Raw genomic sequence first — 21,479 nt, 5'->3', positions numbered from 1 at the left:
CTGGCGAGTCTGTGAGACCTCCATCTGTCTGTGAGTTTCCAGGGACACCAGTGTGTCCAGGCATTATTGTTCTTATATTGCTATCTTAATTACTATTTGGTACTATTGCAGGACAATAATTCGTATACTTGCAACATCTTTAGAAACTTATCTACGACTATATTTTCTGGTACGCAGAAAAAACTTACTGAATAAGGATGTTAATAAAAAAAAACACTAGTTACTTTTTCTTCAATTTAATTTTGAACAAATTACTTAAAACATGCCCTGGACATTCTGGATACATCTTCTCGCAATCGTGTTCTAGAGCGGCTGCCTTATCATAGTGATCTTCATCTGGTCGCACATCAAATTTTGATCTAAAATTTTTTAAATTGAGTATCATTTTAGTGGATTCAGTAAACGTACAGAATATCTGTTCTTAGAAAACCTTTAGAATCACTATGTTTATTTAGCTTGTTAGAATTATTTTTAACAAGAAGATAGTAAGCTGTAAAATGAACTTCAGGAATTAACAGTTAATTCTGATTAGAGTTCTTAAAATAAAACCTTTCAGTTATTACTTTATTTCGATAATACTGATTTCAAGCTCAAATAGTCAATCTTAAAAAAAATATTCTGATAATTAATGGTTTAGGTTAGGTTGGATTGAAATAAGATTAAATTAAATCTGTAACCTGTCAAATATTTGAAGACTAAATTTAAATATAGACCAGATAGCAAAATACACATAGTAATTATGACAAAAAATCCGGTTTTGAAGGTAATAATAAATAAAGAAGCAAAAGACCAGGAAACAAAAAGTAGCTAAAGGTAAGCAAGAAAGAAGTGACCGACCAGCAAATTTACATTATTGAAACATCACGATATTATGGTGTAATATTCTGGATAATAGGGTTTTTCAGAAAATCCTTTAATTAAATAATTAACAATTGAATTATGAAACCTATTTAAAAATATAGAAGGTAATAGGTTCCATTATCACCAAAAAGGGATTTGTTATGTAACAATTACTTGATAAAAAGAACACAAACATCTCACTGCTTAATAATATACTATTTTGAAGCCCACAGTGTGGAGAAATCGCTAGTATCAGCAAAGCATCAAAAATATCAACAATAAAAACTGTCTTTTTGTTTAAACTAGTAATGGGTCAATTACCAGTAAATTTCTGGTAAATTACAAATACTGTGTTTCTGGCAGTTCAAATTTTGACACCGTTTTTCTCCCTGACTGTATTAAATATTGCAGTAATTTTTGAGGTTGTTAGATAGGAAATTTAATGTAGAATTCAAAAATGTGCTTAAAACAGTTTTTTTCTCACTCCAAGTGGGTTTTACAGGCGATTTTGGCTGCGACTGTCTATTCAAACTGGGTTTCTGGCAGTTCACAATTCGACACCGCTTTTCTCCCTGACTCTATCAAATTTAGTAGTGCCTTTCCAGGTTATGGGGTAGGAAATTTGATGAGGATTCAAAAAATGTGCTTAAAACAGTCATTTTTGGTTTTACGCGCGATTTTGTCTGTAACTGTCTATTCAAACTGGATTTCTGGCAGTTCAAACTTTGACACTGTTTTTCTCCCTGACTTCAGCAAATTTTGTAGTGTTTTCCAGGTTATTAGGTAGGAAATTTAATAAGGAGTCCAAAAATGTGCTTAAAACTGTCATTTTCCCATTACAAGTGGGTTTTATATGCTATTTTGTTCTTTACTGTCATTTCAAACTGTGTTTCTGCCAGTTCAAACATTGATATTGCTTTTCTCCCTGACTGTACCAAATTTAGCCGGTTTTTTTTTTGGTTATTGGATAGGAAATTTAATGAGGATTCCAAAAATGTGCTTAAAACTGTCATTTTCCCATTACAAGTGGGTTTTATATGCTATTTTGTTCTTGACTGTCATTTCAAACTGTGTTTCTGCCAGTTCAAACATTGATATTGCTTTTCTCCCTGACTGTACCAAATTTAGCCGTTTTTTTTTGGGTTATTGGATAGGAAATTTAATGAGGATTCCAAAAATATGCTTAAAACTGTCATTTTCCCATTACAAGTGGGTTTTATATGCTATTTTGTTCTTGACTGTCATTTCAAACTGTGTTTCTGCCAGTTCAAACATTGATATTGCTTTTCTCCCTGACTGTACCAAATTTAGCCGTTTTTTTTTGGGTTATTGGATAGGAAATTTAATGAGGATTCCAAAAATGTGCTTAAAACTGTCATTTTCCCATTACAAGTGGGTTTTATATGCTATTTTGTTCTTGACTGTCATTTCAAACTGTGTTTCTGCCAGTTCAAACATTGATATTGCTTTTCTCCCTGACTGTACCAAATTTAGCCGTTTTTTTTTGGGTTATTGGATAGGAAATTTAATGAGGATTCCAAAAATGTGCTTAAAACTGTCATTTTCCCATTACAAGTGGGTTTTATATGCTATTTTGTTCTTGACTGTCATTTCAAACTGTGTTTCTGCCAGTTCAAACTTTGATATTGCTTTTCTCCCTGACTGTACCAAATTTAGCCGTTTTTTTTTTGGGTTATTGGATAGGAAATTTAATGAGGATTCCAAAAATGTGCTTAAAACTGTCATTTTCCCATTACAAGTGGGTTTTATATGCTATTTTGTTCTTGACTGTCATTTCAAACTGTGTTTCTGCCAGTTCAAACATTGATATTGCTTTTCTCCCTGACTGTACCAAATTTAGCCGTTTTTTTTTGGGTTATTGGATAGGAAATTTAATGAGGATTCCAAAAATGTGCTTAAAACTGTCATTTTCCCATTACAAGTGGGTTTTATATGCTATTTTGTTCTTGACTGTCATTTCAAACTGTGTTTCTGCCAGTTCAAACATTGATATTGCTTTTCTCCCTGACTGTACCAAATTTAGCCGTTTTTTTTTGGGTTATTGGATAGGAAATTTAATGAGGATTCCAAAAATGTGCTTAAAACTGTCATTTTCCCATTACAAGTGGGTTTTATATGCTATTTTGTTCTTGACTGTCATTTCAAACTGTGTTTCTGCCAGTTCAAACATTGATATTGCTTTTCTCCCTGACTGTACCAAATTTAGCCGTTTTTTTTGGGTTATTGGATAGGAAATTTAATGAGGATTCCAAAAATGTGCTTAAAACTGTCATTTTCCCATTACAAGTGGGTTTTATATGCTATTTTGTTCTTGACTGTCATTTCAAACTGTGTTTCTGCCAGTTCAAACATTGATATTGCTTTTCTCCCTGACTGTACCAAATTTAGCCGTTTTTTTTTTGGGTTATTGGATAGGAAATTTAATGAGGATTCCAAAAATGTGCTTAAAACTGTCATTTTCCCATTACAAGTGGGTTTTATATGCTATTTTGTTCTTGACTGTCATTTCAAACTGTGTTTCTGCCAGTTCAAACATTGATATTGCTTTTCTCCCTGACTGTACCAAATTTAGCCGTTTTTTTTTTGGGTTATTGGATAAGAAATATAATGAGGATTCCAAAAATGTGCTTAAAACTGTCATTTTCCCATTACAAGTGGGTTTTATATGCTATTTTGTTCTTGACTGTCATTTCAAACTGTGTTTCTGCCAGTTCAAACATTGATATTGCTTTTCTCCTTGACTATACCAAATTTAGCCGGGTTTTTTTTTAGGTTATTGGATAGAAAATTTAATGAGGATTCCAAAAATGTACTTAAAATAGTCATTTTCTTACTCCAAGTGGGTTTTAGAGGCGATTTTGTTCATGACAGTCCTTTCAAACTGTGTTTCTGCCAGTTCAAACATTGATATTGCTTTTCTCCCTGACTGTTCCAAATTTAGCCGGGGTTTTTTTAGGTTATTGGATAGGAAATTTAATGAGGATTCCAAAAATGTGCTTCAAATAGTCATTTTCTTACTCCAAGTGGGTTTTAGAGGCGATTTTGTTCATGACAGTCCTTTCAAACTGTGTTTGTTGACAGTTCAAACTTTAATACAGATTTTCTCACTGACTGTATCAAATCTTGTAGTCTTTTTTCACGTTATTCGATAAGAAATTTAATGAGGATTCCAAAAATGTGCTTAAAACTGTCATCTTCACACTCCAAGTGGGTTTGACAAGCAAGTTATGAAACTGTGCTCAAAAGGTGCAAAAATCAGGGTTTAGAAAAGTTTTCTTGCAGTTTTCGATACAAAACGTGTTTCTGAGATTTATGACGACAGTTATTTTGACATTGGTCACGTTACTGCCTAACTAAATTATCCTCCAAAAACCACGTGATAATTGTCCCTAGTGTCAAAATGTCAAAATTTTCCTGAATTACACTTTAACACAGTGTTCGAAACAAGACGTGTTTCTGAGATTTATTACAGTTTATTTTGACAATTGTCAGTTTGTAAATGTAAATTACAAATCGTGTAAATAATCGTCATTTTTGTCATCTCAAAAACATATTATTTGTCAAAATTTAAACATGATAATCAAGAAAAGTAAGAAAAACCTGAAAATGCTATTTTATAGAAAATTTTATAAGATTTTACTCATTTGATACGAAAATAACTTTGTCAGAAAAGTTTTATTTAATTTATTTTATTAGTAATAAACCAAAATCTCTAAAACAATAAATAACAAATCAAACAGTCTTTAACTTTCAGGATTTTATTTTGCCAATATTGACTGAAAATTATTTTAATGATAACCATGAAAGGAAAATGATATCTTTCAGGCAAATTTCAGTCAAATTGGAATTTGCTGGTAAAATTGGTAATTTTTCCAGTCACACTGAATTTCACTTTTCCATTATTACTAAATGTACGCCCATCACAAATTTAGACTAAGTTTTATATTTTACTATGTAACTACTCAGACAAAAGTTATGATGGCTGATATGTAAACTATTTTCGGTTTTTTATCACACCTAACTAAAATACTTACCTAAAAATCGCTTTGAGAATTTCCTGCCAGAATGTACCTTTCCTGGAAGATAATTTGCGCACCTGACAGATCGTTTTCAATACGCACTCTCTTCCGTTTTTCTTCATTCTTGAAACAATTATCACAGACGCAAACCAAAAAACAAGAATTTTAAAACTTACGAAGTCAAAAAAGTTTCTAGTTTCTTGAAAACATCTCGTCTGCTACGTCGCTGTATATGCTCTGCTACAGTACGTTTGAATCTCTTGCTACCTCGAATCCGTCTTATACTACAATGAAAATTAATTTGAGTGTACACGTTAGTGATTGACATTACCTGTGATTATTTAGATGACTCCAAAACCTTTGAGGTTGAGTTCTGTAATAGGTATTTGGATCATATTGCATTAACTGATAGTCTCGGTTGTAGGGGTTTAAATACATTCTATCAGTGTTGTGGTCCCAATCTGAGTAATCTGGTTGTTCAGGCAATTAGTAATTACAAATTTTTACTATCGTTACTTTTCACCTGTTTCAGGTAAGTGATCAATAAATACTGAATTGAATTTTGCAGTTGTAGTCTCGGTTTTGTCATCTCTAAATTTGGTTTCATTTAAGAATATTGGTTGGGTAGGCAACTCCCATGCCATAGCTGCGGTGTTACCAAAAGTAATAAGATTTCCTTGTAAAGCAATTGCAGGATAAGTCAAATCATACACTAAAAATGTATTAAGTGCATTATTCTAGAGTATGTGATCAAGAAATAATGGTTGCTTACCTACTTGAAATGAAGCACCTTCAGGAAACACCAAATACCGCCTCTTTCTTGATTTCACAACTTTATTACTTTCCAAATCAATCAGAGTGACTTCATTAATTTGAATTAATATAGCAATAATTATTGTTAATGAAGCAGTTTCCATAGCAAATTTCATGTCAGCTTGAAAATCAAAACAGTCTCCAAGTTACCGTTCCGGTCTAAAATCATTTCCTCTTTGTTTGCTTAACAAATTAGGATCAGAGTGGCTGAATCTGATTTAACTAGTAACCTAAATAGTTTTTTGTGTTTTTGCATAGCTAACAATCATAACTCCATGGATTCCATTTAGGACTCAACTATACATATAATGTTTACATAAAAAATATCAGTCACATGGAAAGTTTCTAACCAGAATATGGGTTAAGAAAAGATTAACGCACATTTGTCGCCGTTTAGCAGAATGCTATTGATGTACTTACTGTTTGCCTATTACGGATTCAATACTATTATTTAGTTGGCGTTATGTGTACCCTTAAAACGGTTGTAATATGTTTCTGTAGTATTATTGTTCTGACGCAAGAAGTGGATTGTGTGCGTAAAAGGAAAAACTTATTAAGAAAAAAACGATATGTAGCATTTCCAGAAGGAGCTTCTTTTTCGGTATGTATTTTTACCTAAATATTTAAAAAATAACATGTTTGCCAATTTAGATTAACTAATGCATATTGGCATTTTCCTTAGTGTTTAATGTGTTCTTACATTGTAAAATGGTGTCTTGGTCTAAACAAAAGTTTGACTTAAAAGGTGAACCTTGTAAGTTTGATCATTGCACTGATCAGGTTTAAGATATTCTTAGCTAAGTTGTAGTATTATCAACTAAAATTTCTAGTGACTAGACTGATTTAACTTGGATTATTGCTACAACCAGTTACCTAACACCTTAGAGTAGCTTCTGCCACTTTGTCTACTCTCTGATGTCTTTTGGCACAATCCTTCACCTTAAAATCGCTTCTGCCATCTTAAAGTAGCTTCGATCACATTCAAGTGGGTTCTGTCGCAGGAGCTTCTGTCATTTTCAAAAGACTCCTGCCACGTTCTGCCACCTTAAAATAGCTAGCTAGATCACTTTAAAATAGCTCCTGCTACCTTCAGCTATCTTCAAATGGTTTCTGCCATCTTAAGGCCCCCTCCCGACGCCTTAAAACTGTTTTTGCCACTGTAAAACAGCTTTTTGCAATCTTCAAATGGCTTCTTCCTCATCCCCATACCTAAAAACTGTTTCTATCACTGTAAAACAGCTTCAGAAATCTTCAAATGGCTTCTTCCTTCTCCCAACGCCTTAAAACGGTTTTTGCCACTGTAAGACAGCTTTTGACAGCTTCTACGATCCTCAAATGGCTTCTTCCTCCTCCCGACGCCTTAAAACTGTTTCTGCCACTGTAAAACAGCTTTTGACAGCTTCTACGATCCTCAAATGGCTTCTTCCTCCTCCCGACGCCTTAAAACTGTTTTTGCCACTGTAAAACAGCTTTTTGCAATCTTCAAATGGCTTCTTCCTCATCCCCATACCTAAAAACTGTTTCTATCACTGTAAAACAGCTTCAGAAATCTTCAAATGGCTTCTTCCTTCTCCCAACGCCTTAAAACTGTTTCTGCCACTGTAAAACAGCTTTTGACAGCTTCTACGATCCTCAAATGGCTTCTTCCTCCTCCCGACGCCTTAAAACTGTTTCTGCCACTGTAAAACAGCTTTTGACATCTTCTGCAATCTTCAAATGGCTTCTTCCTCCTCCTCATGCCTAAAAACTGTTTCTGCCACTGTAAAACAGCTTCATAAATCTTCAAATGGCTTCTTCCTTCTCCCAACGCCTTAAAACTGTTTCTGCCACTGTAAAACAGCTTTTGACAGCTTCTACGATCCTCAAATGGCTTCTTCCTCCTCCCGACGCCTTAAAACTGTTTCTGCCACTGTAAAACAGCTTTTGACATCTTCTGCAATCTTCAAATGGCTTCTTCCTCCTCCTCATGCCTAAAAACTGTTTCTGCCACTGTAAAACAGCTTCATAAATCTTCAAATGGCTTCTTCCTTCTCCCAACGCCTTAAAACTGTTTCTGCCACTGTAAAACAGCTTTTGACAGCTTCTACGATCCTCAAATGGCCTCTTCCTCCTCCCGACGCCTTAAAACTGTTTCTGCCACTGTAAAACAGCTTTTGACAGCTTCTGCAATCTTCAAATGGCTTCTTCCTCCTCCCCGTCTTCTACCATTTTTTCCACATTCAATAAATAGCTTCGGTCGTCTTAAAATAGCTTCTTCAACTTATTGCAATCTTAAAATGGCTTCTTGATTGTCGTGACGCCTTAAAACTGTTTCTGCCACTGTAAAACAGCTTTTGACATCTTCTGCAATCTTCAAATGGCTTCTTCCTCCTCCTCATGCCTAAAAGCTGTTTCTGCCACTGTAAAACAGCTTCATAAATCTTCAAATGGCTTCTTCCTTCTCCCAACGCCTTAAAACTGTTTCTGCCACTGTAAAACAGCTTTTGACAGCTTCTACGATCCTCAAATGGCCTCTTCCTCCTCCCGACGCCTTAAAACTGTTTCTGCCACTGTAAAACAGGTTCAGAAATCTTCAAATGGCTTCTTCCTTCTCCCAACGCCTTAAAACTGTTTCTGCCACTGTAAAACAGCTTCTGCAATCTTCAAATGGCTTCTTCCTCCTCCCCATGCCTAAAAACTGTTTCTGCCACTGTAAAACAGCTTCAGGAATCTTCAAATAGCTTCTTCCTTCTCCCAACGCCTTAAAACTGTTTCTGCCACTGTATAACAGCTTTTGACAGCTTCTGCAATCTTCAAATGTCTTCTACCATTTTTTCCACATTCAATAAATAGCTTCGGTCGTCTTAAAATAGCTTCGTCAACTTATTGCAATCTTAAAATGGCTTCTTGATTGTCGTGACGCCTTAAAACTGTTTCTGCCACTGTAAAACAGCTTTTGACATCTTCTGCAATCTTCAAATGGCTTCTTCCTCCTCCTCATGCCTAAAAACTGTTTCTGCCACTGTAAAACAGCTTCATAAATCTTCAAATGGCTTCTTCCTTCTCCCAACGCCTTAAAACTGTTTCTGCCACTGTAAAACAGCTTTTGACAGCTTCTACGATCCTCAAATGGCCTCTTCCTCCTCCCGACGCCTTAAAACTGTTTCTGCCACTGTAAAACAGCTTTTGACAGCTTCTGCAATCTTCAAATGGCTTCTTCCTCCTCCCCATGCCTAAAAACTGTTTCTGCCACTGTAAAACAGGTTCAGAAATCTTCAAATGGCTTCTTCCTTCTCCCAACGCCTTAAAACTGTTTCTGCCACTGTAAAACAGCTTCTGCAATCTTCAAATGGCTTCTTCCTCCTCCCCATGCCTAAAAACTGTTTCTGCCACTGTAAAACAGCTTCAGGAATCTTCAAATAGCTTCTTCCTTCTCCCAACGCCTTAAAACTGTTTCTGCCACTGTATACCAGCTTTTGACAGCTTCTGCAATCTTCAAATGTCTTCTACCATTTTTTCCACATTCAATAAATAGCTTCGGTCGTCTTAAAATAGCTTCTTCAACTTATTGCAATCTTAAAATGGCTTCTTGATTGTCGTGACGCCTTAAAACTGTTTCTGCCACTATAAAACAGCTTTTGACAGCTTTCGCAATCTTCAAATGGCTTCATTCACATTTTCAAATGTCTTCTACCACTTTTTCCACCTTCAATAAATAGCTTCGGTCGCCTTAAGTGATATTTGGTTTTATTCCTCATAATCATGTCCAAGCTACTCAAGCCTTCTTCTCTTGATGGGGTTCATCAAGAGGCTTCGAGTTTTCTTTGTGTTGCCTCTGTTAATGTCCATGATTCCATCTCATAGAGAAGAATCCAGAAAATAGCATCGGAAGAGTCTGATTTTGTTGTCGATGTTGAGGTTGAACCTCTTAAACATTTAAACAATTTAGCACATTGGTTGAAAGCGGCCGTTGCGTTCTCTATCCCACACTTGGGACTAATTCTTGAAAGAAGGAAACGGCAATCTCAGGGAAAGTATTGATAGAATGTGACAGAAGAAGCTGACAATAACGGATTCTTGAAACGAGGGAAGGGAATTATCAAGAGGAAGACCTGTAGAATGTGACAGGAACCCGCCATTGTCAGCTTCTTCTGTCACATTCTATCAAAACTTCTCTTGAGAATTCCGTTCATGGTTCTCCAGATAGGTGAACTGTGCTACACTGTCTATTGGTGTGCTGTTGATCGTTAAGCAGTATCTTTCACCAGTTTCTTTACTGATTACCATGAATTTAGTATAATCAATGTTATTTGCTAAGCCATATTTACTGCTGACGTTATTTTTTTTATTAGAGCTTGTAAGACATTCATTTTGTCAGTATCACTGTATCATCTGCATACCGGATGTTGTTCATTCGTTCTCCATTCAGTAAAATATCTTATGTCGCAATTCTCAACGGCCTTTTCAAAGAATTTCTCCGGGTAGAGATTAAAATATGGGTGGCAACAGGATATACCACCCTGAATGACTCTTTGAAGAATGTTTACTGTATTGGTTTGTTTTTCCATATTAATTTTAAGAGTAGTAAAATTTCAGATGATCCTTAGATCTGTATCATCCATTCCCGTATTCATCTATCATCTTTTCGTGGTTTCGTCTGTCAAACGCCTTCTGGTAGTCAGCTGGTAATATCATAGTTCATATACCTACAGCACTGGAATTTCAGTGGACCGAAAAGTATTTCTTTTGTACCCATGGTCTTCATACATCCAAATTGTGTATGTGACACTTGGCAGATCCTATAAATAATTTTGAGGAACAGCTTTCTGCAGTCACCACACGCTTTGGCTCCCTGATTTTTTGGTAACGGTAAAAATTCAGATAATCCATTTTTTTTGGAACGTTTCCAGTATTGTAGATGTTATTGAAAGTGGCAGTCAGGAATATGACGATGACGACACTGGATGTCTTTTCTTATGAAATCTAGTCCGGATTCAGCCTGAATGGAGGTGGGTCTCCTCTCTCAACAAAAAAAACAATTGTTCTATATACTTCTTCAAAGTTTCTCTCATATCTTCTCTATCCACAATCAGCTCTCCTTCATCATTTAAACGTTTTCCCATATTTTTCTTTTTGACCTTTCCTGTAACTTCTCTTACTTTCTTACGTACATTTGAACTCATCTAATCTGCTTGTTCTTTTGTATGAGTAACAAAATTTCTTCTGTCATCCATGATTTATGTTTCGCTTCATCATTCTTCAGGTACTTATCTTTGACATTAGTTGTTGTTTCAGCAAGTATCATTATTTGATCTTCTGTGTTGTCAGTCTGCTCCGCAATCAGCATTTGTCGTTGATCTCCTTCTTTACTTGGTTCCTTATTGCATGGTTCTTAAGGTTCCTAAAATTATATTTTAGCTGTTTGGTTTTATGAAGTAAAGCTGTTTCAATATCTTCAATTTATGTTTGTGTTTGTACATTAATATTAATAAAAACTTTACCTAGTTAAGTTATACTTTATTTTGTAATCATATTACAGTATGTATCTCTTATCACATAGGCAGAAAGACCAAACTGGTCGATAGCCTGTTTCGTTGTAAACGAAATAAAGATTGTACACAGGGTGGTTCAGTTTTAAATGTCAATAATTCACCAATCCATAGCCAATTAAAAAATAAGTTAACATTCATTATGTCATTTTCCTGAAAAGTGCTTCCTAAGGAAAATACAGTCCTTCAAATTTCTGTTTAAAAAATCGTTTTTTTTTGTCATAACTGTCAGACCATTGGAGCAATATTAATCAAATTTGGAACAAGCACTTTATTACACGTTATTACGGTCAAAGACCCAAAACTAACCCAACCCAACTTAAAAATTGTCTTGGAAACGGAAAATTCACTTAAAAAGTTTAAAAAATATTATTGTAGCCAGTTTTCATAGTTTTCAGACAAACTAAAAGACTTTAGTTTTGAAAATTGAATTAGAAAAGATGAAAATTTCAGAAGCTTAAAAATTGTGTTTGTTACCAGTTTTCATGCAAATCGAGAGACTTTAATACTAAAAATTACTTGTAGACATAAAAACTACTTTTCTCAAGATTTTGTTACTACAAATTCATACATTTAAACCTTAAAAATTGACTTGAACCCCAAAATGTGACTGAACTAATGAAAAGTGACATCAGAAGCTTAAAATTTGCATTTGAAGTAAGTTTTCATAATTTGAAGACAAATTTCAATATTTTAGTCTTGAAAATAGTCTTAGATGCAGGACATTGACATTAGATTCATGAAAATTGTCTTAAAAATTAACTTTTCGTGCTTTTTACTTTGCTTTTCATTTTCTTCGAATTCTGGACTATTTTTAGTGCTTCAAAACTGCTTTCAGCTTGGAAAATCGAGTTTCAAGACTATCTTCACCAAGTTATTGACATAGCAAACTTAAAAAACAATTTTTACATTCTTCAAAGACTTAAAATAGCATTCCAAGCTTTGTCACTATTAAATCGACTTCTAGAAACCTCAGTGCTAAAAATTCGGGTATTTCTTAATAAACTAGACTGTTTTTAGTGTTTTAAGGCTGTTTTCAGTGCCTCAAATCGAGTTTCAAGACTATCTTTACAAAGTTTTTGACTTATCAGGCCTGAAAGCCAGTTTGTCCACTGACCATAATCTTGAAAATGTTATTTCAAGCTTCTTCACTATTAAATTGACTTCTACACTCATAGGTGCAATAAATTGTAGCATCTCTAAGAAATTCAGACTGTTTTTAGTGCTTTTTAAGACTAAAAAATCGAGTTTAAGACTATTTCCAAAAGTCAAGTTTCTTCAGTAATAAAAGTAAAAAATGTTGGTACCAAATACTACAATAATAGTCTTGAGAACTAATTTTTAGAAATAAAATAGTCCGAAAATTTAATTTACTTCAAGACTTGTTGTCCAGTCCAGAAAATTGAGTTGTACACCAATTAAAGCCTTGAAAATATACCTTTGGACTCTCTTTAGTCCTAGTAAAGTCAGTTCTAGCATTAAAAGTCAACTTTTATATTATTTTTAGTAGTAAAAAATGAGTTTTATGCACAATACAATCTTTGTCTTGATTTCCGGACTTTTTTTAGTTCTTGAATGCCAGTTTCAGACACTCAACCAGGATGGCAGTCTGAGAAAGCGAATCATAAGACCATTCCTAGTAGTAAAAAAGTTTTTAGACTATTCAGTACAAATTTGGACTTTCACAAGTCTTGGATGTTCAGTTTTAAACTATAAAACGATTTTTTAAATGGAAATTTGTAGGACTGTATTATTTTTCAGAAAAATGACATAATGCAAGTCAACTTATTTTTTGATTAGCTATCAAATGGTTAATTATTGACACTTAAAACTGGACCACCCTGTATATTTCAGAAATGCTGTTTATTTTAACTAAACCTAAACCTAAAAAATAGTTATTAATATGCCAAAAAATCTCAATTTAGTAATTAATTATATCATTTCAGGCTGTTTTTTGCTTAACCAGCCAAATGGGTATAACAGACGGTGCAAACATATTCTCAGAAGGTATTAATTGGGGCTTGGTTTATGACTTGCCCAATGACACTAAGCCTTTTTTGGATGGTTATGGTGCAGCTCAAAAACGACGAAACCGACGTGAACTTTATACCAAAGTGGAAGATATTCTAAGCTCGTAAGTCACACTTAATGCCATCAAGGTTTATTATTGTTTTAAAACCAAAATTTGGTTATAATTTTAGATTTTACCAGAGCTTACTCAATTTATTCAGGGTGGTGCAGTTATAATTCAGCATTCGATACCCCATCAAAAAATAAGTTGAACTTTTGTAATTTTCCTGAAAGACGCTTTCTAAGGAAGATGCAGTTCTTCAAATTTCAGTTTAAAAATTGTTCTTGTTCCAAGCATTTATCAAGAAAATGACATAATGCATGTCAAGTTACTTTTTGAGGGGCTATCGAAATGGTAAATTATTGACACTTAAAACTGGACCTCCTTCTATATACTTTTTGTCATTTTAAGGATGGGATACAATGGTCGATCTTGTGTTTTACGTGGTTTATGCGAAGCAACCAGATCATTCAAAAGTCGCGAAGATAGTTTAGTCCACCACATTATAGGTCTGATATTCAGGTAATTATTCCATCAATTTTACATTAAAAAATAAACGGTTTGTTTTTATAAACTTTAGATTTCCTAAAGAACCAATTTTGCCACATGAACCGGATGATACCAAAATATACCACTGGGCGGCGTCAGTTGGTAGTGACAACGAGAACACCCTTTATAAAGACGATATCAAAAGATGTGCTAATATTTTCCCTTGTCCCTTTTCCCTACTAGAAATGGCGCTCGGATATTATTCCGAAATTCAGACCCCACCCAATGTAATCCACGATGCTTCGAAAATGCTTATTTAAAATTGTTACATAAAAAAGTTTTAGTAGGATGCAGTTTAATTTTTTCAAAACCCTGACAAAAGATGATATTTTGTAATAATTATTTTATAAAAAACTGGAGAATGGTAAGAGTGATACGAAAAAATTAGTTTCCAAAGTGTACTGGATGGAGGAAAGACACTTCTAAAACACGTCCAACAATCCAGTGCAAGAGTCATTTACGTTTCAAATTTGAGAAAATTACTCAAAAACTACAAGAGTTAAAATGGAAAAATAAAAAAATACTCAAAACTTTGGTCAGTATTGTTATAAAACACTTATTTCATCAAATGAAAAATTATATGAAATTACACTAAACTTACTTCTGGCTGATATTTGACCATTGATTTGAGTGTCTTGCTTTTCAATATTGTTACGAAAAAAACTTTTAGTTATTTTGCGTTACCTCGTATGGTCTTAATTTATTTCGTCTTTCCCCGTATCTTAATTGTTTATGTTCGCGAACGTCGTAGTTGTTTGTAAAAGCGAGGGACTTATGTCATAGTCTGAAATTTAATAGAGAATGCCAATTTCATAAATATTCCCAAATTCACATACATTTTAGTGAAAAAATCCACCCTATAGCTGTCATGGAACCAAAGTTAGGGGTAGTCAAAGCAGGCAGTGCTTTTTAGAAATTTACCTCGATGTCACTTTGACGTTTCTCCGTCTGACACTGTCACTACACATTTTTCTGGTAAAACTATACAGAGTGGTAAAATAAAGCATTGTTTTAGCTACATTTTAGTAAAAAAATCCACCCTGTAGCTCTCATGGAACCAAACTTAGGGGCAGTCAAAGCAGGCAGTGCTTTTTAGAAATTTACCTCGATGTCAATTTGACGTTTCTCCGTCGGACACTGTCGCTACAAATTTTTTTGATAAAACTATACAGTGCGGTAAAATAAACCATTGTTTTAGCTACATTTTACTAAAAAAATCCACCCTGTAGCTCTCATGGAACCAAGATTACGAACTTTCAAAACAGGTAATGCTTTTTTGAACTTTGGCTTGATTTCACTTTGATGTTTTTCCGCGTTGCGCTGCTACCACAAATTTTCCGGTAAAACTATACAGGGCGATTAAATAAACAATTGTTTTAGTTACATTTTAGTAAAAAAATCGACTCTGTAGCTGTCATGGAACCAAAGTTAGGGGCAGTCAAAGCAAGCAGTGCTTTTTGAAATTTACTCGATGTCACTTTGACGTTTCTTCGTCTGACACTGTCGCTACACATTTTTCTGATAAAACTATACAGGGTGGTAAAATAAACCATTGATTTAGCTACATTTTAGTAAAAAAATCCACCCTGTAGCTGTCATGGAACCAAAGTTAGGGGTAGTCAAAGCAGGCAGTGCTTTTTAGAAATTTACCTCGATGTCACTTTGACGTTTCTCCGTCTGACACTGTCACTACACATTTTTCTGATAAAACTATACAAAGTGGTAAAATAAAGCATTGTTTTAGCAACATTTTAGTAAAAAAATCCACCCTGTAGCTGTCATGGAACCAAAGTTAGGGGCAGTCAAAGCAGGCAGTGCTTTTTTGAAATTTACTTCGATGTCACTTTGACGTTTCTCCGTCTGACACTGTCGCTACAAATTTTCCTGATAAAACTATACAGGGTGGTAAAATAAACCATTGATTTAGCTACATTTTAGTAAAAAAATCCACCCTGTAGCTGTCATGGAACCAAAGTTAGGGGTAGTCAAAGCAGGCAGTGCTTTTTAGAAATTTACCTCGATGTCACTTTGACGTTTCTCCGTCTGACACTGTCACTACACATTTTTCTGATAAAACTATACAAAGTGGTAAAATAAAGCATTGTTTTAGCTACATTTTAGTAAAAAAATCCACCCTGTAGCTGTCATGGAACCAAAGTTAGGGGTAGTCAAAGCAAGCAGTGCTTTTTTGAAATTTACCTCGATGTCACTTTGACGTTTTTCCGTCTGACACTGTCACTACAAATTTTCCTGATAAAACTATACAAAGTGGTAAAATAAACCATTGTTTTAGCTACATTTTAGTAAAAAAATCCACTCTGTAGCTGTCATGGAACCAAAGTTAAGGGCAGTCAAAGCAGGCAGTGCATTTTTGAAATTTATCTCGATGTCACTTTGACGTTTCTTCGTCTGACACTGTCGCTACAAATTTTCCTGATAAAACTATACAGGGTGATAAAATAAACCATTGTTTTAACTACATTTTAGTAAAAAAATCCACCCTGTAGCTGTCATGGAACCAAAGTTAGGGGTAGTCAAAGCAGGCAGTGCTTTTTTGAAATTTACCTCGATGTCACTTTGACGTTTCTTCGTCTGACACTGTGGCTACAAATTTTCCTGATAAAACTATACCGGGTGGTAAAATAAAAAATAAACGATTGTTTTAGCTACATTTTAGTAAAAAAATCCACCCTGTAGCTATCATGAAACCAAAGTTAGGGGTAGTCAAAGCAAACAGTGCTTTTTTGAAATTTACCTCGATGTCACTTTGACGTTTCTCCGTCTGGCACTGTCACTACAAATTTTCCTGATAAAACTATACAGGGTGGTAAAATAAACCATTGTTTTAGCTACATTTTAGTAAAAAAATCCACCCTGTAGCTCTCATGGAACCAAAATTAGGGGCAGTCAAAGCGGGCAGTGCTTTTTTGAAATTTACCTCGATGTCACTTTGACGTTTCATCTAACACTGTCGCTACAAATTTTTCTGATAAAATTATACAGGGTGGTAAAATAAACCATTGTTTTAGTAACATTTTAGTAAAAAAATCCACCCTGTAGCTGTTATGCTACTAAAGTTAGGAGCTGTCAAAGCAGATAGTGACTTTTTAAGCTTGCACTTGGTGTCACTTAGATATTTCTCCGCCTGGCGTTGCCATCACAAATTTTTCTGCCAAAACTATACAGGATGGTTAAATAAACAATTGTTTTAGCTACATTTTAGAAAAAAAATCCACCCGGTATCTGTCATGGAACCAAAATTACGAACTGTCAAGGCAGGTAATGCTTTTTTGAACTTTGGCTTGATTTCACTTTGACATTTCTCCGCCTGGTGCTGCCAGCACACATTTTTCTGCTAAAACTATACAGGATGGTTAAATAAACTATTGTTTTAGCTACATTTTAGAAAAAAATCCATCCTGTAGCTCTCATAGAACCAAAGTTACGAGCTGTCAAAGCACATAGTGACCTCACTATCTATAAAACATATTTAAATTTGAATATCTCAACACCCAGTAGAGTTATCGACGCCATTTTTCAGTGAATTGATGAGAATTTAATGCAGAATATAATTTTATTAATATCCAAAACCCACATGTAAAGATTTTAGTGGAAAAATCACCTTTTTAAAAAAATTATTTACATTTTTTATAGGTATGCCCAATTTATCCAAATACGATCAAGTTAGGTTATTGTCTGTTATGATTGTTGTATTGTTTTTTCTCAGAATGAAAATCAGAATTTCTTTTCCTTAATTCGTTTATTTTGAATTTAAGTCCAACTAATTTATTTTAATTAACTGTTCCTAATTGGTCTCATAGCGCTTTCAGTCTTACAGAGCACAGTAAATCTTAGAGCAAAGTAAAACAATTACTAGGAACATGCCTTTAGAGGATTTATAATGCAGGAACTGAATGGTAACCTAATGCAAAATCAATTAAAGAAAATGGACAATGAAAAGCTTCAGCACAAATTTGGGGTACTTCTAAAACATCGTCGTTTACGCTTCTGCCCATTTGAGATGCATAATGATATGTACGATGTATATCCGGTTCAGTTTTCAGTAAAGGCTCTTGAGGAAATCTGTAAAAAGTATTTTTTTCTCAAAAAACAGAACTAGTAAGTAATAAATAAAACGTACCTAAAAATTAAACTTAAAACTTTGTAAACCAAATTGTCATCCAGATTGGTGAAACGTTGTTCAGCTTCACAAAGGCTTCTAAGCAAACATGATCTACCATCATAACCCATTCTGAAGAAGTGGGTTTAATTTGTTTCAAGGATGGTGTTACACAATTACTTACGAATTTAACACCTTTTCTACACGACCATACAAATCACGTCGATGTCGTCTTTTCATAGCAGGTTTGTACTCTTCCAGGAACGGTCTTGTGTCGTTTGGAAGTTCGTAACCTATACCCCAATTTATGTTCAAAGAAAGTAGGTCAGATCCTGCTGGAAGTTTCATGAGATTTGTTAAGCAAAATATGGTCTGTAATTTGTAAAAAAATTATTAGACTAAACTACTACTTGATTTGAGTTATACTCACCGAAAATAACGAACCTTCAGGAAAAGCTACGTATCTTCTAACCCTGCGTTTCCTACTCCCGTTACCATTTGTAGGTAATAAAATACAACATACAAACAATCCTAACAATACTATTTGTGCTTTCATTTTGAGGTTTCTTCTCTAGTGTGCATTATGAAAAAACGAATAGGTATAGTTTCAGGAGCTAATAACTAAACAAAGTTTGTTCACAGGCTGTTGCTTATTTAGCGGATCTGAATAGATTTGTCATCTCATTTACACATATCTGAGTTTTTTAGATTGTTGCATGTGGAGTAGATGTGACTTAGTTCATATACTAACTCTCAAATTTGTATCTTAATCTGTATAGCACGGGTCACGTAACTGGAACAGTTCAATGTGATAATGAACAATGATTGAAAGATTAAAGGATTTTACAGAAAACAAATTATTTTAATATTGAACATCCAGTTAAACTATTAGTATTGATTATCTAGTATGATGGTCAGTTTGGTCACATTGTAAACCATCTTCGAGCCAAATTAGTATAATTTGTCAGTTTGGTCACATTGTAAACCATCTTCGAACCAAATTAGTAGAATTTGTCAGTTTGGTCACATTGCAAACCATCTTCGAACCAAATTAGTAGAATTTGTCAGTTTGGTCACATTGCAAACCATCTTCGAACCAAATTAGTAGAATTTGTCAGTTTGGTCACATTGCAAACCATCTTCGAACCAAATTAGTAGAATTTGTCAGTTTGGTCACATTGCAAACCATCTTCGAACCAAATTAGTAGAATTTGTCAGTTTGGTCACATTGCAAACCATCTTCGAACCAAATTAGTAGAATTTGTCAGTTTGGTCACATTGCAAACCATCTTCGAACCAAATTAGTAGAATTTGTCAGTTTGGTCACATTGCAAACCATCTTCGAACCAAATTAGTAGAATTTGTCAGTTTGGTCACATTGCAAACCATCTTCGAACCAAATTAGTAGAATTTGTCAGTTTGGTCACATTGCAAACCATCTTCGAACCAAATTAGTAGAATTTGTCAGTTTGGTCACATTGCAAACCATCTTCGAACCAAATTAGTAGAATTTGTCAGTTTGGTCACATTGCAAACCATCTTCGAACCAAATTAGTAGAATTTGTCAATTTGGTCACATTGTAAACTATCTTCGAGCCAAATTAGTACAATTTGTCAGTTTGGTTACATTGCAAACCATCTTCGAACCAAATTAGTAGAATTTATTGTCAGTTGATCACATTGCAAAGCATCTTCGAAGCAAATTAGTAGAATTTGTCAGTTTGGTCACATTGTAAACCATCTTCGAACCAAATTAGTAGAATTTGTCAGTTTGGTCACATTGTAAACCATCTTCGAACCAAATTAGTAGAATTTGTCAGTTTGGTCACATTGCAAACCATCTTCGAACCAAATTAGTAGAATTTGTCAGTTTGGTCACATTGTAAACCATCTTCGAACCAAATTAGTAGAATTTGTCAGTTTGGTCACATTGTAAACTATCTTCTTCGATCCAAAATAGTATAATTTGTCAGTTTGGTTACATTGCAAACCATCTTCGAACCAAATTAGTAGAATTTGTCAGTTTGGTCACATTGAAACTTGAGCACCCTATAACTCGGTTATTTTTGGAGTTCAGGGAGGCTGAACCACTCCAATTAACCGTCTTAAGCTCCTCTTTCAAAGGGTGTAAAGCAAAAAAGTCTATCTAAAATTTTGCGTACAGGGTGACCAAAAACAATGAATCACCAAAATTTCATGCACACCCTGTATACTGGAAGCAAAATCGTTCCCGCAAACTTACGGTGCTGAGATAAAGACTTAATTAGGAACATTTTTGGTCTCTCATAAAATTTTCGTAACTTTCACCGTTTTCGAGTTATTTAGCAAAAGCTGATTTGATGTAACAAATTTACAAATCAGTTGAAATTGTGGTATGAAATTTGAGCACCCTGTAATTCAGTTATTTTTGAGGGTTTAGGGTAGTTCTTTCAACAGATTGGTGTCCAGAGGGATATGCATTTTTGCGAGGTCTGCTTTGATGTTGTCTTTCCATCTCTGGCGTCCTAATTCTTGAAAGCAGGGAACGGAATTCTCAAGAGAAGTGTTGATAGAATGTGACTGAAGAAGCTGACCATGGCGGGTTTCTGCCACATTCTGCAGTTCTTTCTCTCTTCCTTCTATCGTTTCAAGAATACGCACCCAGGTGGCATTTTTCCCAACGGTCTTTCCTCCCATATCAGCCTCCTCAGTCTGTCATCTCGTAGTCTATGAACAGGCCCTTTACCATCTTAGGCGTTGGAATTAATTTCTTTGACCATATCACCGTCGCCATAAAGCTGACTAATCTCGGCGTTTCCGTCCTGATGCGATATTGGTTCCTGTTAGGGTCAAGATGGAAACCAAAAGTTTTTCTTTATTAGCCTTAGTTATTATCCATGTCTCGCATCCATAAGTGATTATTGGCCTTATAGAGTGCTTTTATAGACTTTCACCTTTGAGGTTCTTGAGCTGTTTTTGGATTTGAAGAAGTTGTTTAGGGAGAAGAGACATCGATTGACATTCCTCTGTGACATCGTGATATTTGAAACGCTCCACTTGTTCAAAATTATAAGTGTCTATTGTTACATTCTGCCCTGTTCTATCTCTGTGCACATATATTTTGTCTTTTGGTCTTTTACATTACTTTGCTACCGTGTGACAGTAATGTTATGATGGTAATGGATCCGGTTTTATGGATGGTTATTATTGAGCATTTAGTCCAGTCTTCCAGATTGTGTTACAGAGTTGGCGCATTACCTTCAATGCCCACATCTTCTGTAGCCTGAAGGATTTCTGCAGAGATTTGTTCCGGTCCGGAAGGTTTTTTATGTTTTAGTTTTCTCATTGCGTATAGGTGACTCTTCTTCTGTCAGGATATCCGGCTCCTCCATCTCGACATCTATGGCTGTCTGGTTACTATGGGTATCTGTTTCTGTATATAAATTCTGGCAAAAAGGCGTCAAGTCTGTTTTTAGGCTGCCATTCGCATCCTCTATATTTGATCTCTTGACATATGTTTTTATAGTACTTTTGTTTAT

At 34.7% G+C, this 21,479-nt stretch overlaps 3 protein-coding genes across 3 annotated transcripts; 1 reads left to right on the top strand and 2 right to left on the bottom strand.

Annotated features, from left to right (window-relative positions):
- Positions 1-220: 220 nt before the first annotated feature.
- On the bottom strand, positions 221-5,940 carry LOC145725672 (uncharacterized). The gene is made up of 6 exons (XM_081974508.1): positions 5,653-5,940; positions 5,404-5,592; positions 5,212-5,350; positions 5,057-5,164; positions 4,896-5,003; positions 221-359 (listed from the first exon to the last, which is right to left on the bottom strand). Exons 1-6 carry the CDS (start codon positions 5,807-5,809, stop codon positions 221-223), a joined length of 840 nt encoding a protein of 279 aa, XP_081830634.1. The 5' UTR covers positions 5,810-5,940.
- A 94-nt stretch (positions 5,941-6,034) lies between these two features.
- Positions 6,035-14,130, top strand: LOC145724460 (uncharacterized). Its single transcript, XM_081972751.1, has 4 exons — positions 6,035-6,294; positions 13,168-13,355; positions 13,704-13,814; positions 13,873-14,130. The coding sequence occupies exons 1-4, from the start codon at positions 6,157-6,159 to the stop codon at positions 14,099-14,101; spliced, it is 666 nt and encodes a 221-aa protein (XP_081828877.1). The 5' UTR covers positions 6,035-6,156; the 3' UTR covers positions 14,102-14,130.
- A 3,452-nt stretch (positions 14,131-17,582) lies between these two features.
- On the bottom strand, positions 17,583-18,909 carry LOC145725036 (uncharacterized). The gene is made up of 4 exons (XM_081973559.1): positions 18,392-18,909; positions 18,146-18,333; positions 17,983-18,093; positions 17,583-17,924 (listed from the first exon to the last, which is right to left on the bottom strand). The coding sequence occupies exons 1-4, from the start codon at positions 18,515-18,517 to the stop codon at positions 17,738-17,740; spliced, it is 612 nt and encodes a 203-aa protein (XP_081829685.1). The 5' UTR covers positions 18,518-18,909; the 3' UTR covers positions 17,583-17,737.
- Between the last annotated feature and the right edge of the window lie 2,570 nt (positions 18,910-21,479).

The sequence above is a fragment of the Ips typographus genome, linkage group LG2 (assembly GCF_016097725.1).
Source record: "Ips typographus isolate SLU linkage group LG2, UJ_Ityp_2.0, whole genome shotgun sequence".
Taxonomy (NCBI): domain Eukaryota; kingdom Metazoa; phylum Arthropoda; class Insecta; order Coleoptera; family Curculionidae; genus Ips; species Ips typographus.
This window is presented reverse-complemented; position numbering and strand designations above follow the sequence as displayed.